The sequence below is a fragment of the Coregonus lavaretus genome (assembly GCF_964263955.1).
Source record: "Coregonus lavaretus genome assembly, chromosome: 16".
In the NCBI taxonomy this organism is placed as follows: domain Eukaryota; kingdom Metazoa; phylum Chordata; class Actinopteri; order Salmoniformes; family Salmonidae; genus Coregonus; species Coregonus lavaretus.
In genome coordinates, this window is record NC_140003.1 from 50157276 (window position 1) to 50180057 (window position 22782).

The following is a 22782-nucleotide window of genomic DNA, read 5'->3' on the forward strand; positions in this document are numbered from 1 at the left end:
GCCAGCAGGCCAGAGGAAGGGGAGCCAGCAGGCCAGAGACTCCTGTAGAGGTAGGGGAGCCAGCAGGCCAGAGGAAGGGGAGCTAGCAGGCCAGAGGCTCCTGTAGAGGTAGGGGAGCTAGCAGGCCAGAGGAAGGGGAGCCAGCAGGCCAGAGGAAGGGGAGCCAGCAGGCCAGAGGAAGGGGAGCTAGCAGGCCAGAGGAAGGGGAGCCAGCAGGCCAGAGGAAGGGGAGCTAGCAGGCCAGAGGCTCCTGTAGAGGTAGGGGAGCCAGCAGGCCAGAGGAAGGGGAGCCAGCAGGCCAGAGGAAGGGGAGCCAGCAGGCCAGAGGAAGGGGAGCCAGCAGGCCAGAGGAAGGGGAGCCAGCAGGCCAGAGGTAGGGGAGCCAGCAGGCCAGAGGAAGGGGAGCCAGCAGGCCAGAGGAAGGGGAGCTAGCAGGCCAGAGGAAGGGGAGCTAGCAGGCCAGAGGAAGGGGAGCTAGCAGGCCAGAGGAAGGGGAGCTAGCAGGCCAGAGGAAGGGGAGCCAGCAGGCCAGAGGAAGGGGAGCCAGCAGGCCAGAGGAAGGGGAGCCAGCAGGCCAGAGGAAGGGGAGCCAGCAGGCCAGAGGAAGGGGAGCCAGCAGGCCAGAGGAAGGGGAGCCAGCAGGCCAGAGGAAGGGGAGCCAGCAGGCCAGAGGAAGGGGAGCCAGCAGGCCAGAGGAAGGGGAGCCAGCAGGCCAGAGGAAGGGGAGCCAGCAGGCCAGAGGAAGGGGAGCTAGCAGGCCAGAGGAAGGGGAGCCAGCAGGCCAGAGGAAGGGGAGCCAGCAGGCCAGAGGTAGGGGAGCCAGCAGGCCAGAGGAAGGGGAGCTAGCAGGCCAGAGGAAGGGGAGCCAGCAGGCCAGAGGAAGGGGAGCCAGCAGGCCAGAGGTAGGGGAGCCAGCAGGCCAGAGGAAGGGGAGCTAGCAGGCCAGAGGTGGATGATCTGATCTTGCAGCTGTCTCACCCAGCTCCAGTTTCACACTCAGTCATGACACCATCAGCCTGTCAGAGAGACAGATAACTGGTGACTTGACTGTATGATGCAATACTGAGAATGATTAATTCTGAAAACATTATTTCATAAATATAGCTTTGAGCAGCAATGAACGGGGTTCACAGGATGACATAAAGGACACAAGATCAGTTGGGGAACAAAACAAGCATCATGTAGAAACGATCTGCCTTTATGTCCAATCAGTGAAAGCATTACCATGTTTATCTCTCAATACCACAAGGATGACACAAGTGAAGTTTTGTCTAGTTTGTGTGATTCTCAGTTGGTACACTCCACATTAGCGTTCCAAAATAATCCAATACACTCTCACAGCTGTAATATGCTGATTGTGCAAGTGGTAGTAGGACATCCGGTTTCACATTTTCCGGAATAAGATATCCACTTTTCACTACGTTAAGACCGTTTTACAGCAACAATATGTGATTATACAGATAATAAACACAATATTTCACATCGTTCGTCTGCATAATTAAAATCTAACATCAATTTGCATGAAACAAAGTTCACTTGATCAATAGTTATTGCTCTAGTATCCTATGGTGCCACTGGTGTCAATGACCTCTATAGCGCCACCAACTGGTCTGGTGCAGCCATTTAAGGTTGCAGTGTCTTTTAAATTCACATTGCTTCTAAGAACATAAACATAAAGTTTACATACCAAATTTCACGTCCCCATGTCCATCAGTTTAGTTCTTATAGCCCTGTTGTGATATGGTGCCATCTAGTGGTGTAGCGTGGCTGGCTTTTAATGCAGCAAGGAATCATTCATTCATTTAGAGGCTAATTCATTGAGTCTATATACCAAATCTGGAGTCAATCTGACTTATGCTTCATGAAGAGAAGATGATTGCAGATGATTTTGAGCATTAGTTGTTATTAGTTTCCTTGTTTCTTTAGATATCAATACCAAACTCAGTGTGGTTCATCGTAGGGACGCCCATGATAGCGATGACAAGTTTCAAGTTGATAGGCCACTGTGGAGTGGATTCACAGTGTTTTAAATAGACATGTAAAATCTGATATTTGTCAATAACTCATATTTTGACTGATCCCTTAGCTTTTCTCAAACTATGTTAAGACATGTAAAATGGGCATACATTCAACATGTGGTGTCATTTTTGTCCTATAGTTCATGAGAAGATTAAGTATTTGTAGCATATTGTAGCATATTAGTGTATGTGCTACTACTATTATAGATTTTTGAAGTATTTGTAGAAAACTTTAGCATATTAGTGTATGTAGTACTACTATAGATTGTATAGTATTTGTAGCATATTTTAGCATATTAGCGCATGTGCTACTACTACTATAGATTGTATAGTATTTGTAGCATATTTTAGCATATTAGCGCATGTGCTACTACTACTATAGTGTGGCCATCTTTGAATGCATCAACGTTATTTTCTCAAACTCTTTAGGGACTATTGTGATGAGTCCAAATATCACATTTGGAGTGAATCTGACTTTAAGTCAATGAGAAGAAAATGTTGTATGATTATTTTAAGCATGAATCCCTTAGTAAAAAAAAAGAAGTGAATTGTTAGTTTCCTTATTTTTTAAAGATATGAATGCAGAACTTAACATGGTTCATCATGGTAATGTATTTGATGAACCCAAACGTTTTAAGGTGATAGGCCATTGTGGATTGGATTTACAAAATATTTAAATGGACACCTAAAATCTGATTTCCTGATTCATCAATAACTCAGCCATCTCTTAATGAATCCCTTTGCTTTTCTCAAACTAAGTTTGGGCCTACTTACCGAATTTGGTGTTATTTGGACTTATATATTTTATAAGTTTTTTAAATATTTAATATATTTTTTAAAGGTTTTCTAAAATGTCCAAGATGGAGGAAAATCTATCCTGATGGACCTTATGGGTCCTTGAGGCAAATGTGTTCAGCATAAGGAAAGACACCTGCACTCAAAAGTTTTAGAACACCTACTCATTCAAGGGTTTTTCTTTATTTTTACTATTTTCTACATTGTAGAATAATAGTGAAGTCATCAAAACTATGAAATAACACATATGGAATCATGTAGTAACCAAAAAACTATATATATGTTATATGTCACGATCGTTATTAGAGGCAGACCAAGGCGCAGCGTGATAGGCGTACATCTTTTAATGAGTACTTTACACCAACAACAAAACAACAAAACGATACGTGAAGTCTAAAGGTTCACCAACACAAACCTATACAGAACAAGATCCCACAATAAACTAGTGAAAACAGGCTGCCTAAGTATGGTCCCCAATCAGAGACAACGAGCTACAGCTGTCTCTGATTGGGAACCACCCTGGCCAACATAGATATACACAATCTAGAACACCCATAGACAACTAAACATAACAAGTCCACACCCTGGCTCAACATTTAAGAGTCCCCAGAGCCAGGGCGTGACAGTACCCCCCTCCCAAAGGCGCGGACTGCGACCGCGCCAACCAAACACCACAGGGGAGGGGCCGGGTGGGCATTCCGCCTCGGAGGCGGATCCGGCTCCGGGAGTGACCACCACTCTCTCTCTCGCCCTTGTGGTCTGGCCCTGCTGGCCGGAGCTGGACTGAACACCGGTGGAGCGGATTGCTCTGGCTCCGGCGTGGAGCAGCTGACCGGTGCCGGACCAGGCACAGGTGGAACAGGCACGGACCGTGCCGGACTGACGACACGCACCACTGGCTTGGTGCGGGGAGCGGGAACGGGCCGGACCGGGCTGACGACGCGCACCACTGGCTTGGTGCGGGGAGCAGGAACGGGCCGGACCGGGCTGACGACGCGCACCACTGGCTTGGTGCGGGGAGCCGGAACGGGCCGGACCGGGCTGGCGACGCGCACCACTGGCTTGGTGCGGGGAGCGGGAACGGGCCGGACCGGGCTGGCGACGCGCACCACTGGCTTGGTGCGGGGAGCGGGAACGGGCCGGACCGGGGAACAGGCCGGACCGGGATGACGACGCGCACCACTGGCTTGGTGCGGGGAGCAGGAACGGGCCGGACCGGGCTGTGGAGACGGACTGGAGGTCTGGAGCGAAGAGCTGACACAACCCGTCCTGGCTGAATGCCTATTTCTACACACTCTGTGTGAGGCATCAGCACAGGACGTACAGGGCTGTTCACTCGTACTGGCACTACAGCACGTGGCACTGGCGCAGGATATCCGGGACCGAGGAGGGGTACTGGAGGCCACGAGCGTTGAGCCGGCACACTCCGTCCTGGCTGCATGCCCACCTTAGCACGACACGTGCATGGTGCTAGCACAGGACGTACAGGACTGTGCCGGACCACTCGCGGCACAGTACGCAGCTCCGCATAACTCGGAACCTGCCCAGTCTCATGCTGCCTAGCCTGAATACGGGGAGTTGGCTTCCAGCCCCCCAAACCTGGTGGCCTCCTCTCCTAATCCGCCGATACGTCCTGAAGCTGCCTCCAGCATCCCCGTCGTCCATGCCGTGTGCCCCCCCAAAAACATTTATTGGGGTTGCCTCTCGCCTGTCCGATGACGACCCGGTTGGCGCCGCTTCTCCTCTCCTGCCTGGGCATCCTCCCTCATCGCCCTCCGGTAGCGGACGGCCTCCTCCTCTGTGATTCTCCCCCAACCGAGGAGGACATCTACCAGAGTAACCTCCTGTTCCATACCCGGCGTTTGCTCCTGCACACGCTGCTTGGTCCTATTTTTGTGGGATCTTCTGTCACGATCGTTATTAGAGGCAGACCAAGGCGCAGCGTGATAGGCGTACATCTTTTAATGAGTACTTTACACCAACAACAAAACGATATGTGAAGTCTAAAGGTTCAACAACACAAACCTATACAGAACAAGATCCCACAATAAACTAGTGAAAACAGGCTGCCAAAGTATGGTCCCCAATCAGAGACAACGAGCTACAGCTGTCTCTGATTGGGAACCACCCTGGCCAACATAGATATACACAATCTAGAACACCCATAGACAACTAAACATAACAAGTCCACACCCTGGCTCAACATTTAAGAGTCCCCAGAGCCAGGGCGTGACAGTATATTTGAGATTCCTCAGATAGCCACCATTTGGAGGCTCTCCGCACTGCTAAAGCTAACTCTCTCTCCTCTGCACTTGTCCTTCTAGACCTGTCTGCTGCCTTTGATACTGTGAACCATCAGATCCTCTTCTCCACCCTCTCCGAGCTGGGCATCTCCGGCGCGGCTCACTCCTGGATTGCGTCCTACCTGACCGGTCGCTCCTACCAAGTGGCGTGGCGAGAAGCTGTCTCCGCACCACGTGCTCTCACCACTGGTGTCCCCCAGGGCTCAGTTCTAGGCCCTCTCCTTTTCTCCCTATACACCAAGTCACTTGGCTCTGTCATATCCTCACATGGCCTCTCCTATCATTGCTACGCTGACGATACACAACTAATCTTCTCCTTTCCCCCTTCTGATAACCAGGTGGCGAATCGCATCTCTGCATGTCTGGCAGACATATCAGTATGGATGACGGATCACCACCTCAAGCTGAACCCTGGCAAGACGGAGCTGCTCTTCCTCCCGGGGAAGGACTGCCCGTTCCATGATCTCACCATCACGGTTGACAACTCCGTTGTGTCCTCCTCCCAGAGTGCGAAGAGCCTTGGCGTGACCCTGGACAACACCCTGTCGTTCTCCGCTAACATCAAGGCGGTGACCCGATCCTGCAGGTTCATGCTCTACAACATTCGGAGAGTACGACCCTGCCTTACACAGGAAGCGGCACAGGTCCTAATCCAGGCACTTGTCATCTCCCGTCTGGATTACTGCAACTCGCTGTTGGCTGGGCTCCCTGCCTGTGCCATTAAACCCCTACAACTCATCCAGAATGCCGCAGCCCGTCTGGTGTTCAACCTTCCCAAGTTCTCTCACGTCACCCCCCTCCTCCGCACACTCCACTGGCTTCCAGTTGAAGCTCGCATCCGTTACAAGACCATGGTGCTTGCCTATGGAGCAGTGAGGGGAACGGCACCTCCGTACCTTCAGGCTCTGATCAGTCCCTACACCCAAACGAGGGCATTGCGTTCATCCACCTCTGGCCTGCTGGCTCCCCTTCCTCTGCGGAAGCATAGTTCCCGCTCAGCCCAGTCAAAACTGTTCGCTGCTCTGGCACCCCAATGGTGGAACAAGCTCCCTCACGACGCCAGGACAGCGGAGTCACTCACCACCTTCCGGAGACATTTGAAACCCCACCTCTTTAAGGAATACCTGGGATAGGATAAAGTAATCCTTCTAACCCCCCCCCCCCCCCCCAAAAAAATATAAAAAAATAAAAAATAAAAATTGTAAAGTGGTTATCCCACTGGCTATAGGGTGAATGCACCAATTTGTAAGTCGCTCTGGATAAGAGCGTCTGCTAAATGATGTAAATGTAAATGTAAATTTGCCTTGATGACAGCTTTGCACACTCTTGGCATTCTCTCAACCAGCTTCACCTGGAACAGTCTTGAAGGAGTTCCCACATATGCTGAGCACTTGTTGGCTGCTTTTCCTTCACCCTGCGGTCCGACTCATCCCAAACCATCTCAATTTGGTTGAGGTCGGGGGATTGTGGAGGCCAGGTCATCTGATGCTGCACTCCATCACTCTCCTTCTTGGTAAAATAGCCCTTACACAGCCTGGAGGTGTGTTGGGTCATTGTCCTGTTGAAAAACAAATTATAGTCCCACTAAGCCCAAACTAGATGGGATGGTGTATCGCTGCAGAATGCTGTGGTAGCCATGCTGGTTAAGTGTGCCTTGAATTCTAAATAAATCACAGACAGTGTCACCAGCAAAGCACCCCCACACCATAACACCTCATCCTCCATGCTTTACGGTGGGAAATACACATGCTGAGATCATCCGTTCACCCACACAGCGTCTCACAAAGACACGGCGGTTGGAACCAAAAATCTCACATTTGGACTCCAGACCAAAGGACAAATTTCCACTTGTCTAATGTCCATTGCTTGTGTTTCTTGGCCCAAGCAAGTATCTTCTTCTTATTGGTGTCCTTTAGTAGTGGTTTCTCTGCAGCAATTCGACCATGAAGGCCTGATTCACACAGTCTCCTCTGAACAGTTGATGTTGAGATGTGTCTGTTACTTGAACTCTGTGAAGCATTTATTTGGGCTGCAATTTCTGAGGCTGGTAACTCTAATGAACTTATCCTCTGCAGCAGAGGCAACTCTGGGTCTTCCATTCCTGTGGCGGTCCTCATGAGAGCCAGTTTCATCATAGCGTTTGATGGTTTTTGCGACTGCACTTGACATTTTCCAGATTGACTGACCTTCATGTCTTAAAGTAATGATGGACTGTCGTTTCTCTTTGCTTATTTGAGCTGTTCTTGCCATAATATGGACTTGGTCTTTTACCAAATAGGGCTATCTTCTGTATACCACCCCTACCTTGTCACAACACAACTGATTGGCTCAAACGCATTAAGAAGGAATTAAATTCCACAAATTAACTTTTAACAAGGCGCACCTGTTAATTGAAATGTATTCCAGGTGACTACCTCATGAAGCTGGTTGAGAGAATGCCAAGAGTGTGCAAAGCTGTCATCAAGGCAAAGGGTGGCTATTTGAAGAATCTCAAATACAAAATATATTTGTTGAACACTTTTTTGGTTACTACATGATTCCATATGTGTTATTTCATAGTTTTGATGTCTTCACTATTATTCTACAATGTAGAAAATAGTAAAAAATAAAGAAAAACCCTTGAATGAGTAGGTGTGTCCAAACTTTTGACCGGTAGTGTACATACAAAGTTTCAAGTCTGTTGGTCAAACGGGGTGACGGATATGAGGGTTTAAGTGAGACTGCTTATTTATTTATTCTTTATTTAAGAGAGATCTAAGACAACAACACAGCATGGCAGCAACACAGCATGGCAGCAACACAACATGGCAGCAACACAGCATGGCAGCAACACAGCATGGCAGCAACACAGCATGGCAGCAACACAACACAGCATGGCAGCAACACAACACAGCATGGCAGCAACACAACACAGCATGGCAGCAACACAGCATGGCAGCAACACAGCATGGCAGCAACACAGCATGGCAGCAACACAGCATGGCAGCAACACAACACAGCATGGCAGCAACACAACACAGCATGGCAGCAACACAGCATGGCAGCAACACAGCATGGCAGCAACACAACACAGCATGGCAGCAACACAACACAGCATGGCAGCAACACAACACAGCATGGCAGCAACACAGCATGGCAGCAACACAGCATGGCAGCAACACAGCATGGCAGCAACACAGCATGGCAGCAACACAGCATGGCAGCAACACAGCATGGCAGCAACACAACATGGAAGCAACACAACACAGCATGGCAGCAACACAGCATGGCAGCAACACAGCATGGCAGCAACACAGCATGGCAGCAACACAGCATGGCAGCAACACAACATGGAAGCAACACAACACAGCATGGCAGCAACACAGCATGGCAGCAACACAGCATGGCAGCAACACAGCATGGCAGCAACACAGCATGGCAGCAACACAGCATGGCAGCAACACAACATGGCAGCAACACAACACAGCATGGCAGCAACACAGCATGGCAGCAACACAACATGGCAGCAACACAACATGGCAGCCGCACAACATGGCAGCAACACAACATGGCAGCAACACAGCATGGCAGCAACACATGACAACACAGCATGGCAGCAACACAGCATGGCAGCAACACAGCATGGCAGCAACACAACATGGCAGCAACACAGCATGGCAGCAACACAGCATGGCAGCAACACATGACAACACAGCATGGCAGCAACACAGCATGGCAGCAACACAACATGGCAGCAACACAGCATGGCAGCCGCACAACATGGCAGCAACACATGACAACACAGCATGGTAGCAACACAACATGACAACACAGCATGGCAGCAACACAGCATGGCAGCAACACAACATGGCAGCAACACAGCATGGCAGCAACACAGCATGGCAGCAACACAACATGGCAGCAACACAGCATGGCAGCAACACAGCATGGCAGCAACACAGCATGGCAGCAACACATGACAACACAGCATGGCAGCAACACATGACAACACAGCATGGCAGCAACACATGACAACACAGCATGGCAGCAACACCACATGACAACACAGCATGGCAGCAACACAGCATGGCAGCAACACATGACAACACAGCATGGCAGCAACACCACATGACAACACAGCATGGCAGCAACACAGCATGGAAGCAACACATGACAACACAGCATGGCAGCAACACCACATGACAACACAGCATGGCAGCAACACAGCATGGAAGCAACACATGACAACACAGCATGGCAGCAACACAACATGACAACACAGCATGGCAGCAACACAACATGACAACACAGCATGGCAGCAACACAACATGACAACACAGCATGGCAGCAACACAACATGACAACACAGCATGGCAGCAACACAACATGACAACACAGCATGGCAGCAACACATGACAACACAGCATGGCAGCAACACAACATGACAACACAGCATGGCAGCAACACAACATGACAACAACATGGTAGCAACACAACATGACAACACAGCATGGCAGCAACACATGACAACACAGCATGGCAGCAACACATGACAACACAGCATGGCAGCAACACATGACAACACAGCATGGCAGCAACACATGACAACACAGCATGGTAGCAACACAACATGACAACACAGCATGGCAGCAACACAACATGACAACACAGCATGGTAGCAACACAACATGACAACACAGCATGGCAGCAACACAACATGACAACACAGCATGGCAGCAACACAACATGACAACACAGCATGGCAGCAACACATGACAACACAGCATGGCAGCAACACATGACAACACAGCATGGCAGCAACACAACATGACAACACAGCATAGCAGCAACACATGACAACACAGCATGGCAGCAACACATGACAACACAGCATAGCAGCAACACATGACAACACAGCATGGCAGCAACACAACATGACAACACAGCATAGCAGCAACACATGACAACACAGCATGGCAGCAACACATGACAACACAGCATAGCAGCAACACATGACAACACAGCATGGCAGCAACACATGACAACACAGCATGGCAGCAACACAGCATGGCAGCAACACAGCATGGCAGCAACACAGCATGGCAGCAACACAGCATGGCAGCAACACATGACAACACAGCATGGTAGCAACACATGACAACACAGCATGGCAGCAACACATGACAACACAGCATGGTAGCAACACATGACAACACAGCATGGCAGCAACACATGACAACACAGCATGGCAGCAACACATGACAACACAACATGGCAGCAACACAACATGGTAGCAGCACAAAACATGGTACAAACATTATTGGGCACAGACAACAGCACAAAGGGCAAGAAGGTAGAGACAACAATACATCAGGCGAAGCAGCCACATCTGTCAGTAAGTGTCCATGATTGAGTCATTGAATGAAGAGATGGAGATAAAACTGTCCAGTTTGAGTGTTTTTTGCAGCTCGTTCCAGTCGCTAGCTGCAGCGAACTGAAAAGAGGAGCGACCCAGGGATGTGTATGCTTTGGGGACCTTTAACAGAATGTGACTGGCAGAACGGGTGTTGTATGTTGAGGATGAGGGCTGCAGTAGGTATCTCAGATAGGGTATCCTTTATAGCAGCGCCACCTATAGGCCAATCGGTGCTCTTACGTTTGACCAAGTTGCTCCTGACCTCCAGTTTCTGTGGGCCAAACAGTGACCAATCTATGCTGGTTAAATTCAAAGAATAACAATAGTTTTCACAGCTTCGCAGTGAACCTCTAATGATACATTTCCTGGCACGGGATACGTTTTGTAATTAAGATGTCATAAAATATAATCTTCAGTCATATTTATGCCAGATCTGTGACATTTACATGATGATGTTTTAATGATAAACCATTACTGCTCAGTCTGTTTGCTAAATGATATCAAGCATTATAAAGCATGAAGCAGAGCGGTCAGGTGAACCAGAAAGGATTGGTGTAGTGTAGCTGCTGTGTGAGGCTGCCATCTAGCGAGACACCAGGGATACGACACAATATGGCATTATGAAGAGACACCAGGGATACGACACAATATGGCATTATGAAGAGACACCAGGGATACGACACAATATGGCATTATGAAGAGACACCAGGGATACGACACAATATGGCATTATGAAGAGACACCAGGGATACTACACAATATGGCATTATGAAGAGACACCAGGGATACTACACAATATGGCATTATGAAGAGACACCAGGGATACTACACAATATGGCATTATGAAGACGGTCTCAAGTTTCAAGTATTTCAGGGACAGTGAAATGCTTAACTCTCTGGGAGAGGAGATGAAAATGGATCTGTCACATCTCACATCTTACACACACAGACAGACATACACGCATGCACACATACACACACACACACACACACACACACACACACAGACAGACATACACGCATGCACACACATACACACACACACACACACACACACACAAACACACACACACACACACACACACACACACACACACACACAAACACACACACACACACACACACACACACACACACACACACACACACACACACACACACTCCTAACTGCTTCTTCATCTCTTCATCTCCTCCCACAGCATCAAACCAACCTCATCCCGGGGCTGAACCTGAATGCTCTGGGAATCTTCTCCACTGGTCTGTCTGTGTTATGGCCTGCAGCAGGCCCCCGAGGACCGCCCAGGCCCTTCCTAGTGAGTACACTACTACACTACAGGCCCTTCCTAGTGAGTACACTACTACACTACACACTACAGCCCCTTCATAGTGAGTACACTACCACACTACACACTACAGCCCCTTCATAGTGAGTACACTACCACACTACAGCCCCTTCCTAGTGAGTACACTACCACACTACAGCCCCTTCCTAGTGAGTACACTACCACACTACACACTACAGCCCCTTCCTAGTGAGTACACTACCACACTACAGCCCCTTCCTAGTGAGTACACTACCACACTACAGCCCCTTCCTAGTGAGTACACTACCACACTACAGCCCCTTCCTAGTGAGTACACTACCACACTACACACTACAGCCCCTTCCTAGTGAGTACACTACCACACTACAGCCCCTTCCTAGTGAGTACACTACCACACTACCACACTACAGCCCCTTCATAGTGAGTACACTACCACACTACAGCCCCTTCCTAGTGAGTACACTACCACACTACAGCCCCTTCATAGTGAGTACACTACACACTACAGCCCCTTCATAGTGAGTACACTACCACACTACAGCCCCTTCATAGTGAGTACACTACCACACTACACACTACAACCCCTTCCTAGTGAGTACACTACCGCACTACCACACTACAGCCCCTTCCTAGTGAGTACACTACCACACTACACACTACAGCCCCTTCCTAGTGAGTACACTACCGCACTACCACACTACAGCCCCTTCATAGTGAGTACACTACTACACTACAGGCCCTTCCTAGTGAATACACTACCACACTACAGCCCCTTCCTAGTGAGTACACTACTACACTACAGGCCCTTCATAGTGAGTACACTACCACACTACAGCCCCTTCATAGTGAGTACACTACTACACTACAGGCCCTTCCTAGTGAGTACACTACCACACTACCACACTACAGCCCCTTCCTAGTGAGTACACTACTACACTACAGGCCCTTCCTAGTGAGTACACTACCACACTACAGCCCCTTCCTAGTGAGTACACTACCACACTACCACACTACAGCCCCTTCCTAGTGAGTACACTACCACACTACCACACTACAGCCCCTTCCTAGTGAGTACACTACCACACTATACACTACAGCCCCTTCCTAGTGAGTACACTACCACACTACCACACTACAGCCCCTTCCTAGTGAGTACACTACCACACTACACACTACACACTACACACTACAGCCCCTTCATAGTGAGTACACTACCACACTACACACTACACACTACACACTACAGCCCCTTCATAGTGAGTACACTACACACTACAGCCCCTTCCTAGTGAGTACACTACCACACTACAGCCCCTTCCTAGTGAGTACACTACCACACTACAGCCCCTTCATAGTGAGTACACTACCACACTACAGCCCCTTCCTAGTGAGTACACTACCACACTACAGCCCCTTCATAGTGAATACACTACCACACTACAGCCCCTTCATAGTGAGTACACTACCACACTACAGCCCCTTCCTAGTGAGTACACTACCACACTACACACTACAGCCCCTTCCTAGTGAATACACTACACACTACTACACTAATCTACAGGCCCTTCCTAGTGAATACACTACCACACTACAGCCCCTTCCTAGTGAGTACACTACTACACTACAGACCCTTCCTAGTGAGTACACTACACTAATCTACAGGCCCTTCCTAGTGAATACACTCCATGGCATGCTATCCTATATACAATATGGAGTAGCAGAAATCCCCTTATTTCTACAGAGAAATGAAGAGGTAAATATGTGTGAGTGTGTGTTTGAGAATGTGTGTGCATGCATGTAAGTGAGAGGTATAATATATGAGTCACACACAGCGCTTCTTACCTGAAATATACAGGAGGACTACCACACTACAGCCCCTTCATAGTGAGTACACTACACACTACAGGCCCTTCATAGTGAGTACACTACCACACTACAGCCCCTTCATAGTGAGTACACTACCACACTACAGCCCCTTCATAGTGAGTACACTACCACACTACAGCCCCTTCATAGTGAGTACACTACCACACTACAGCCCCTTCATAGTGAGTACACTACCACACTACCACACTACAGCCCCTTCATAGTGAGTACACTACCACACTACAGCCCCTTCATAGTGAGTACACTACCACACTACCACACTACAGCCCCTTCATAGTGAGTACACTACCACACTACAGCCCCTTCCTAGTGAGTACACTACCACACTACAGCCCCTTCATAGTGAGTACACTACCACACTACAGCCCCTTCATAGTGAGTACACTACCACACTACAGCCCCTTCCTAGTGAGTACACTACCACACTACAGCCCCTTCATAGTGAGTACACTACCACACTACAGCCCCTTCCTAGTGAGTACACTACCACACTACAGCCCCTTCATAGTGAGTACACTACCACACTACAGCCCCTTCATAGTGAGTACACTACACACTACAGCCCCTTCATAGTGAGTACACTACCACACTACACACTACAGCCCCTTCATAGTGAGTACACTACCACACTACAGCCCCTTCATAGTGAGTACACTACCACACTACAGCCCCTTCATAGTGAGTACACTACACACTACAGCCCCTTCATAGTGAGTACACTACCACACTACAGCCCCTTCATAGTGAGTACACTACCACACTACAGCCCCTTCCTAGTGAGTACACTACCACACTACAGCCCCTTCATAGTGAGTACACTACCACACTACAGCCCCTTCATAGTGAGTACACTACACACTACAGGCCCTTCATAGTGAGTACACTACCACACTACAGCCCCTTCATAGTGAGTACACTACCACACTACAGCCCCTTCATAGTGAGCACACTACCACACTACAGCCCCTTCATAGTGAGTACACTACCACACTACAGCCCCTTCATAGTGAGTACACTACCACACTACAGCCCCTTCATAGTGAGTACACTACCACACTACAGCCCCTTCCTAGTGAGTACACTACCACACTACAGCCCCTTCATAGTGAGTACACTACCACACTACAGCCCCTTCATAGTGAGTACACTACCACACTACAGCCCCTTCATAGTGAGCACACTACCACACTACAGCCCCTTCATAGTGAGTACACTACCACACTACAGCCCCTTCATAGTGAGTACACTACCACACTACAGCCCCTTCCTAGTGAGTACACTACCACACTACAGCCCCTTCATAGTGAGTACACTACCACACTACAGCCCCTTCCTAGTGAGTACACTACCACACTACAGCCCCTTCCTAGTGAGTACACTACCACACTACAGCCCCTTCATAGTGAGTACACTACCACACTACAGCCCCTTCATAGTGAGTACACTACACACTACAGCCCCTTCATAGTGAGTACACTACCACACTACACACTACAGCCCCTTCATAGTGAGTACACTACCACACTACAGCCCCTTCATAGTGAGTACACTACCACACTACAGCCCCTTCATAGTGAGTACACTACACACTACAGCCCCTTCATAGTGAGTACACTACCACACTACAGCCCCTTCCTAGTGAGTACACTACCACACTACAGCCCCTTCCTAGTGAGTACACTACCACACTACCACACTACAGCCCCTTCATAGTGAGTACACTACCACACTACAGCCCCTTCATAGTGAGTACACTACCACACTACAGCCCCTTCATAGTGAGTACACTACCACACTACAGCCCCTTCATAGTGAGTACACTACCACACTACAGCCCCTTCCTAGTGAGTACACTACCACACTACAGCCCCTTCATAGTGAGTACACTACCACACTACAGCCCCTTCATAGTGAGTACACTACACACTACAGCCCCTTCATAGTGAGTACACTACCACACTACAGCCCCTTCATAGTGAGTACACTACCACACTACAGCCCCTTCATAGTGAGTACACTACCACACTACATCCCCTTCATAGTGAGTACACTACACACTACAGCCCCTTCATAGTGAGTACACTACCACACTACAGCCCCTTCATAGTGAGTACACTACCACACTACAGCCCCTTCATAGTGAGTACACTACCACACTACAGCCCCTTCATAGTGAGTACACTACCACACTACAGCCCCTTCATAGTGAGTACACTACCACACTACACACTACAGCCCCTTCCTAGTGAGTACACTACCACACTACACACTACAGCCCCTTCCTAGTGAGTACACTACTACACTACAGCCCCTTCATAGTGAGTACACTACCACACTACAGCCCCTTCATAGTGAGTACACTACCACACTACAGCCCCTTCATAGTGAGTACACTACCACACTACAGCCCCTTCATAGTGAGTACACTACCACACTACACACTACACACTACAGCCCCTTCATAGTGAGTACACTACCACACTACAGCCCCTTCATAGTGAGTACACTACCACACTACAGCCCCTTCATAGTGAGTACACTACCACACTACAGCCCCTTCCTAGTGAGTACACTACCACACTACAGCCCCTTCCTAGTGAGTACACTACCACACTACAGCCCCTTCATAGTGAGTACACTACCACACTACAGCCCCTTCCTAGTGAGTACACTACCACACTACAGCCCCTTCCTAGTGAGTACACTACCACACTACAGCCCCTTCCTAGTGAGTACACTACCACACTACAGCCCCTTCCTAGTGAGTACACTACCACACTACAGCCCCTTCCTAGTGAGTACACTACCACACTACAGCCCCTTCCTAGTGAGTACACTACCACACTACAGCCCCTTCCTAGTGAGTACACTACCACACTACAGCCCCTTCATAGTGAGTACACTACCACACTACAGCCCCTTCATAGTGAGTACACTACCACACTACAGCCCCTTCATAGTGAGTACACTACCACACTACAGCCCCTTCATAGTGAGTACACTACCACACTACAGCCCCTTCATAGTGAGTACACTACCACACTACAGCCCCTTCATAGTGAGTACACTACCACACTACAGCCCCTTCATAGTGAGTACACTACCACACTACAGCCCCTTCATAGTGAGTACACTACCACACTACAGCCCCTTCATAGTGAGTACACTACCACACTACACACTACAGCCCCTTCATAGTGAGTACACTACCACACTACAGCCCCTTCATAGTGAGTACACTACCACACTACACACTACAGCCCCTTCATAGTGAGTACACTACCACACTACAGCCCCTTCATAGTGAGTACACTACCACACTACACACTACAGCCCCTTCATAGTGAGTACACTACCACACCCCAGAGGAGTTGTGAAGAGATGTGTGTCTTCTGAACATCCCATCTAACCCGTCTGTTTGTCCACACAGAGTCCCTCTTCACATCTTGGTGGTTTATATGGGCTTCCACCAGCCGGGACCATACAGCGCCAGCACTCAGTATGTCCTATTTTACACACATTTTACACACATTTAACACACATTTAACACACATTTAACACACATTTAACACACATTTTAGGTCCTCATTTTATTTCTGAACGGTGACATGCAATAAGCCATTGTTTTAATCAAGTTTATTATTGATTTTATGATTTAATATTTGGTTTTATTTATATTCGTTTTTAGATTTTTATTTTAAATTCAGTTCAGTTTCAGGTAGTTTTTATTAAGTTTCAGTTTGATTAAAAACATTTCTATTTAGGTTTTATTCGTTTTAGTAAGTAGCCTATGGGAGGCTAGGAGCCGTTTACTCTATGGGTTGTAGACCTATAGTTAGTTTTTTGGGGATGTCACTTCCTGCCACTGGGTAGACATCTTTGTATCTGTGTCATGATGGTGTCTGTGAGAGGGAAAAACGCCATCTTGAAATAGTACATTTTATTCTTCACGAAGGGAGTGAGGGACCAGCCAATGAAGTTGGAAGTCCCGCCCAGTTGACTAAATCAAAATGGCTAAATTATTCAATGGTGCTGCCCATGCTAACACAGGCTAACACACGCTAACACACGCTAACACACGCTAAAACACGCTAACACAGGCTTCTGACCACTAGAGGACTCCGTACAACTCCAAGGCCAGGACATAGGTTTTCTTGGGTTTAAATTATAAATCAATCCTAATGTGACTTGGATTTAAAGGATAAGCACCTAGACTGGTGCAAGAAATATGGTGGAAGGAAACTCCCTTGCTCATGTTTACACCAATCCAATGCTTTTTTAACTTTAGTAGTAGATGTAAGAAGAATCAAGTACCTTTACCTTATGTGGACACCCCTTCAAATTAGTGGATTTGGCTATTTCAGCCACACCCGTTGCTGACAGGTGTATCAAATCAAGCACACATCCATGCAATCTCCATAGACAAACACTGGCAGTAGAATGGCCTTACTGAAGAGCTCAGTGACTTTCAACGTGGCACCGTCATATGATGCCACCTTTCCAACAAGTCAGTTCGTCAAATTTATTGCATGCTAGAGCTGCCCTGGTCAACTGTAAGTGCTGTTATTGTAAGGTGGAAATGTCTAGGAGCAACACCGGCTCAGCCGTGAAGTGGTAGGCCACACAAGCTCACTGAACGGAATCGCAGAGTGCTGAAGTGCGTAGCATGTAAAAATCGTCTGTCCTCGGTTGCAACACTCACTACCGAGTTCCAAACTGCCTCTGGAAGCAACGTCAGCACAATAACTGTTTGTCGGGAGCTTTATGAAATGGGTTTCCATGACCGAGCAGCCGCACACAAGCCTAAGATCACCATGCGCAATGCCAAGCGTCGGCTGGAGTGGTGTAAAGCTCACCACCATTGGACTCTGGAGCAGTGGAAACACGTTCTCTGGAGTGATGAATAACGCGTCACCATCTGGCAGTCCAATGGACAAATCTGGGTTTGGCGGATGCTAGGAGAACGCTACCTGCCCCAGTGCATAGTGCCAACTGTAAAGTTTGGTGAAGGAGAAATAATGGTCTGGGGCTGTTTTTCATGGTTCGGTCTAGGCCCCTTAGTTCCAGTGAAGGGAAATCTTAACGCTACAGCATACAATGACATTCTAGATGATTCTGCGCTTCCAACTTTGTGGCAACAGTTTGGGGAAGGACCTTTCCTGTTTCAGCATGACAATGCCCCCGTGCACAAAGCGAGGTCCATACAGAAATGGTTTGTGGAGATCAGTGTGGAAGCACTTGACTGGCCTGCACAGAGCCCTGACCTCAACCTCATCGAACACCTTTGGGATGAATTGGAACGCCGACTGCGAGCCAGGCCTAATCGCCCAACATCAGTGCCCGACCTCACTAATGCTCTTCCCAGAAGAGTGGAGGCTGTTATAGCAGCAAAGGGGGGATCAACTCCATATTAATGCCCACGATTTTGGAATGAGATGTTCGACGAGCAGGTGTCCACAGACTTTTGGTCATGTAGTGTATGTTTAAGTAATATTAAACATGTATCACTGAGGGTTAATAAAAACAGCTGCAATACAACTCTTCTTCAAAATCTCAGTTCACAGCCAGCCAGCCAGCCAGCCAGCCAGCCAGCCAGCCAGCTTGTGTGTGTGTGTGTGTGTATGTGTTTCTGTTCAACCAATCAAGATGTTTGGGTTTATCTTCAAGAAGACTGGGTTCCAGAGAGGTGGTCATTTGGTTTCTCAAGCCTGATGGGTTGTCCAAAGACAGAGAATATTCTCTCCACGAACGGGATGCAAGGGAAGACACCAGATCCAGTGCCACAGGACACAGCTTTGGGTAAACAGCCATCCTTGCCTGTCAGAACTGGAGAGGTGACTCTGTAAACCCTTACCTGCCTTCAGGTATTTCCGCAGCTTACATGGGGCACTTAAGGCCCTGCCAGGTTGACCTTCCGGCTGGACAGTGACCTCAGACACAATCTTCGACACGAGGAAGCTATATTTCTGAAGCACTGTGGTCGAGATGCTTGCTGGATTCCTGGTGAATTGGATTCCACCTCTATACCAGAGCTCCCTGCCATCCAGGACATTTATATCAGGCGGTGTGGAAGGAAGGCCTAGAAAATCGTTAAAGACTCCAACCACCCACACCATAGACTATTCTCTCTGCTTCCGCATGGCAAGTCTGGCACCAACAGGTTCTTGAACAGCTTCTACCCCCAAGCAATAAGACTGATAAATAGCTGACAGAATAGCTACACAGACTATCTGAGTTCACCATGTATCTTTATACACACTCACTCCATCATCTGATCACTCACACACACTGTCACTCCAACACACACACTCACACTCACTCCATCATCTGATCACTCACACACACTGTCACTCCAACACACACACTCACACACACTCCATCATCTGATCACTCACATATAATATGCACATATATTTATACTGACTCTACACACCCACTCACATACAAGCTGCTGCTACTCTGTTTATCTTATATCCGGAGTGATGGAGGTAGATATGTATAGGGGTAAGGGGACAGGGATACTGGAGTGATGGAGGTAGATATGTATAGGGGTAAGGGGACAGGGATACTGGAGTGATGGAGGTTGATATGTATAGGGGTAAGGGGACAGGGATACTGGAGTGATGGAGGTAGATATGTATAGGGTTAAGGGGACAGGGATACTGGAGTGATGGAGGTAGATATGTATAGGGGTAAGGGGACAGGGATACTGGAGTGATGGAGGTAGATATGTATAGGGGTAAGGGGACAGGGATACTGGAGTGATGGAGGTAGATATGTATAGGGGTAAGGTGACAGGGATACTGGAGTGATGGAGGTAGATATGTATAGGTAAGGGGACAGGGATACTGGAGTGATGGAGGTAGATATGTATAGGGGTAAGGGGACAGGGATACTGGAGTGATGGAGGTAGATATGTATAGGGGTAAGGGGACAGGGATACTGGAGTGATGGAGGTAGATATGTATAGGGGTAAGGGGACAGGGATACTGGAGTGATGGAGGTAGATATGTATAGGGGTAAGGGGACAGGGATACTGGAGTGATGGAGGTAGATATGTATAGGGGTCAGGGGACAGGGATACTGGAGTGATGGAGGTAGATATGTATAGGGGTCAGGGGACAGGGATACTGGAGTGATGGAGGTAGATATGTATAGGGGTAAGGGGACAGGGATACTGGAGTGATGGAGGTAGATATGTATAGGGGTAAGGGGACAGGGATACTGGAGTGATGGAGGTAGATATGTATAGGGGTAAGGGGATAGGGATACTGGAGTGATGGAGGTAGATATGTATAGGGGTAAGGTGACAGGGATACTGGAGTGATGGAGGTAGATATGTATAGGGGTAAGGGGACAGGGATACTGGAGTGATGGAGGTAGATATGTATAGGGGTAAGGGGACAGGGATACTGGAGTGATGGAGGTAGATATGTATAGGGGTAAGGGGACAGGGATACTGGAGTGATGGAGGTAGATATGTATAGGGGTAAGGGGACAGGGATACTGGAGTGATGGAGGTAGATATGTATAGGGGTAAGGGGACAGGGATATAACTACTGACCCTGTATATAGCTACTGACCCTGGAACTAACCCTGTATATAGCTACTGACCCTGGAACTGTATATAGCTACTGACCCTGGAACTGACCCTGTATATAGCTACTGACCCTGGAACTGACCCTGTATATAGCTACTGACCCTGGAACTGACCCTGTATATAGCTACTGACCCTGTATATAGCTACTGACCCTGGAACTGTCCCTGTATATAGCTACTGACCCTGGAACTGTCCCTGTATATAGCTACTGACCCTGGAACTGTCCCTGTATATAGCTACTGACCCTGGAACTGACCCTGTATATAGCTACTGACCCTGGAACTGTCCCTGTATATAGCTACTGACCCTGGAACTGACCCTGTATATAGCTACTGACCCTGGAACTGACCCTGTATATAGCTACTGTCCCTGTATATAGCTACTGACCCTGGAACTGTCCCTGTATATAGCTACTGACCCTGTATATAGCTACTGACCCTGGAACTGTCCCTGTATATAGCTACTGACCCTGGAACTGACCCTGTATATAGCTACTGACCCTGGAACTGACCCTGTATATAGCTACTGACCCTGGAACTGACCCTGTATATAGCTACTGACCCTGGAACTGACCCTGTATATAGCTACTGACCCTGGAACTGACCCTGTATATAGCTACTGACCCTGGAACTGACCCTGTATATAGCTACTGACCCTGGAACTGACCCTGTATATAGCTACTGACCCTGTATATAGCTACTGACCCTGGAACTGACCCTGTATATAGCTACTGACCCTGGAACTGACCCTGTATATAGCTACTGACCCTGGAACTGACCCTGTATATAGCTACTGACCCTGTATATAGCTACTGACCCTGGAACTGACCCTGTATATAGCTACTGACCCTGGAACTGACCCTGTATATAGCTACTGACCCTGGAACTGACCCTGTATATAGCTACTCACCCTGTATATAGCTACTGACCCTGGAACTGACCCTGGAACTGTCCCTGTATATAGCTACTGACCCTGGAACTGACCCTGTATATAGCTACTGACCCTGGAACTGTCCCTGTATATAGCTACTGACCCTGGAACTGACCCTGTATATAGCTACTGACCCTGGAACTGACCCTGTATATAGCTACTGACCCTGGAACTGACCCTGGAACTGTCCCTGTATATAGCTACTGACCCTGGAACTGACCCTGTATATAGCTACTGACCCTGGAACTGTCCCTGTATATAGCTACTGACCCTGGAACTGTCCCTGTATATAGCTACTGACCCTGGAACTGACCCTGTATATAGCTACTGACCCTGGAACTGACCCTGTATATAGCTACTGACCCTGGAACTGTCCCTGTATATAGCTACTGACCCTGTATATAGCTACTGACCCTGGGACTGACCCTGTATATAGCTGATTATTTACTTATTTTGTTCTTCATATTTCTTCTTATTTCTTGTGTGTTTTTTTCTAGTAGTATTTCATTGTCATTGATTATTGCATTGT

At 48.3% G+C, this 22782-nt stretch overlaps 1 protein-coding gene across 4 annotated transcripts in view; it reads left to right on the forward strand.

Annotated features, from left to right (window-relative positions):
• The window catches only part of igf2bp2a (insulin-like growth factor 2 mRNA binding protein 2a), a 103273-nt gene that overhangs the window by 74010 nt on the left and 6481 nt on the right, over positions 1 to 22782 (forward strand). For all 4 annotated transcript variants that reach the window (XM_084179554.1, XM_084179555.1, XM_084179552.1 and 1 more), the window contains exons 10-11: positions 11711 to 11824; positions 17154 to 17222. In XM_084179554.1, the coding sequence (XP_084035680.1) occupies positions 11711 to 11824; positions 17154 to 17222 (183 nt within the window). The remainder of the gene's footprint in view (positions 1 to 11710; positions 11825 to 17153; positions 17223 to 22782) is intronic.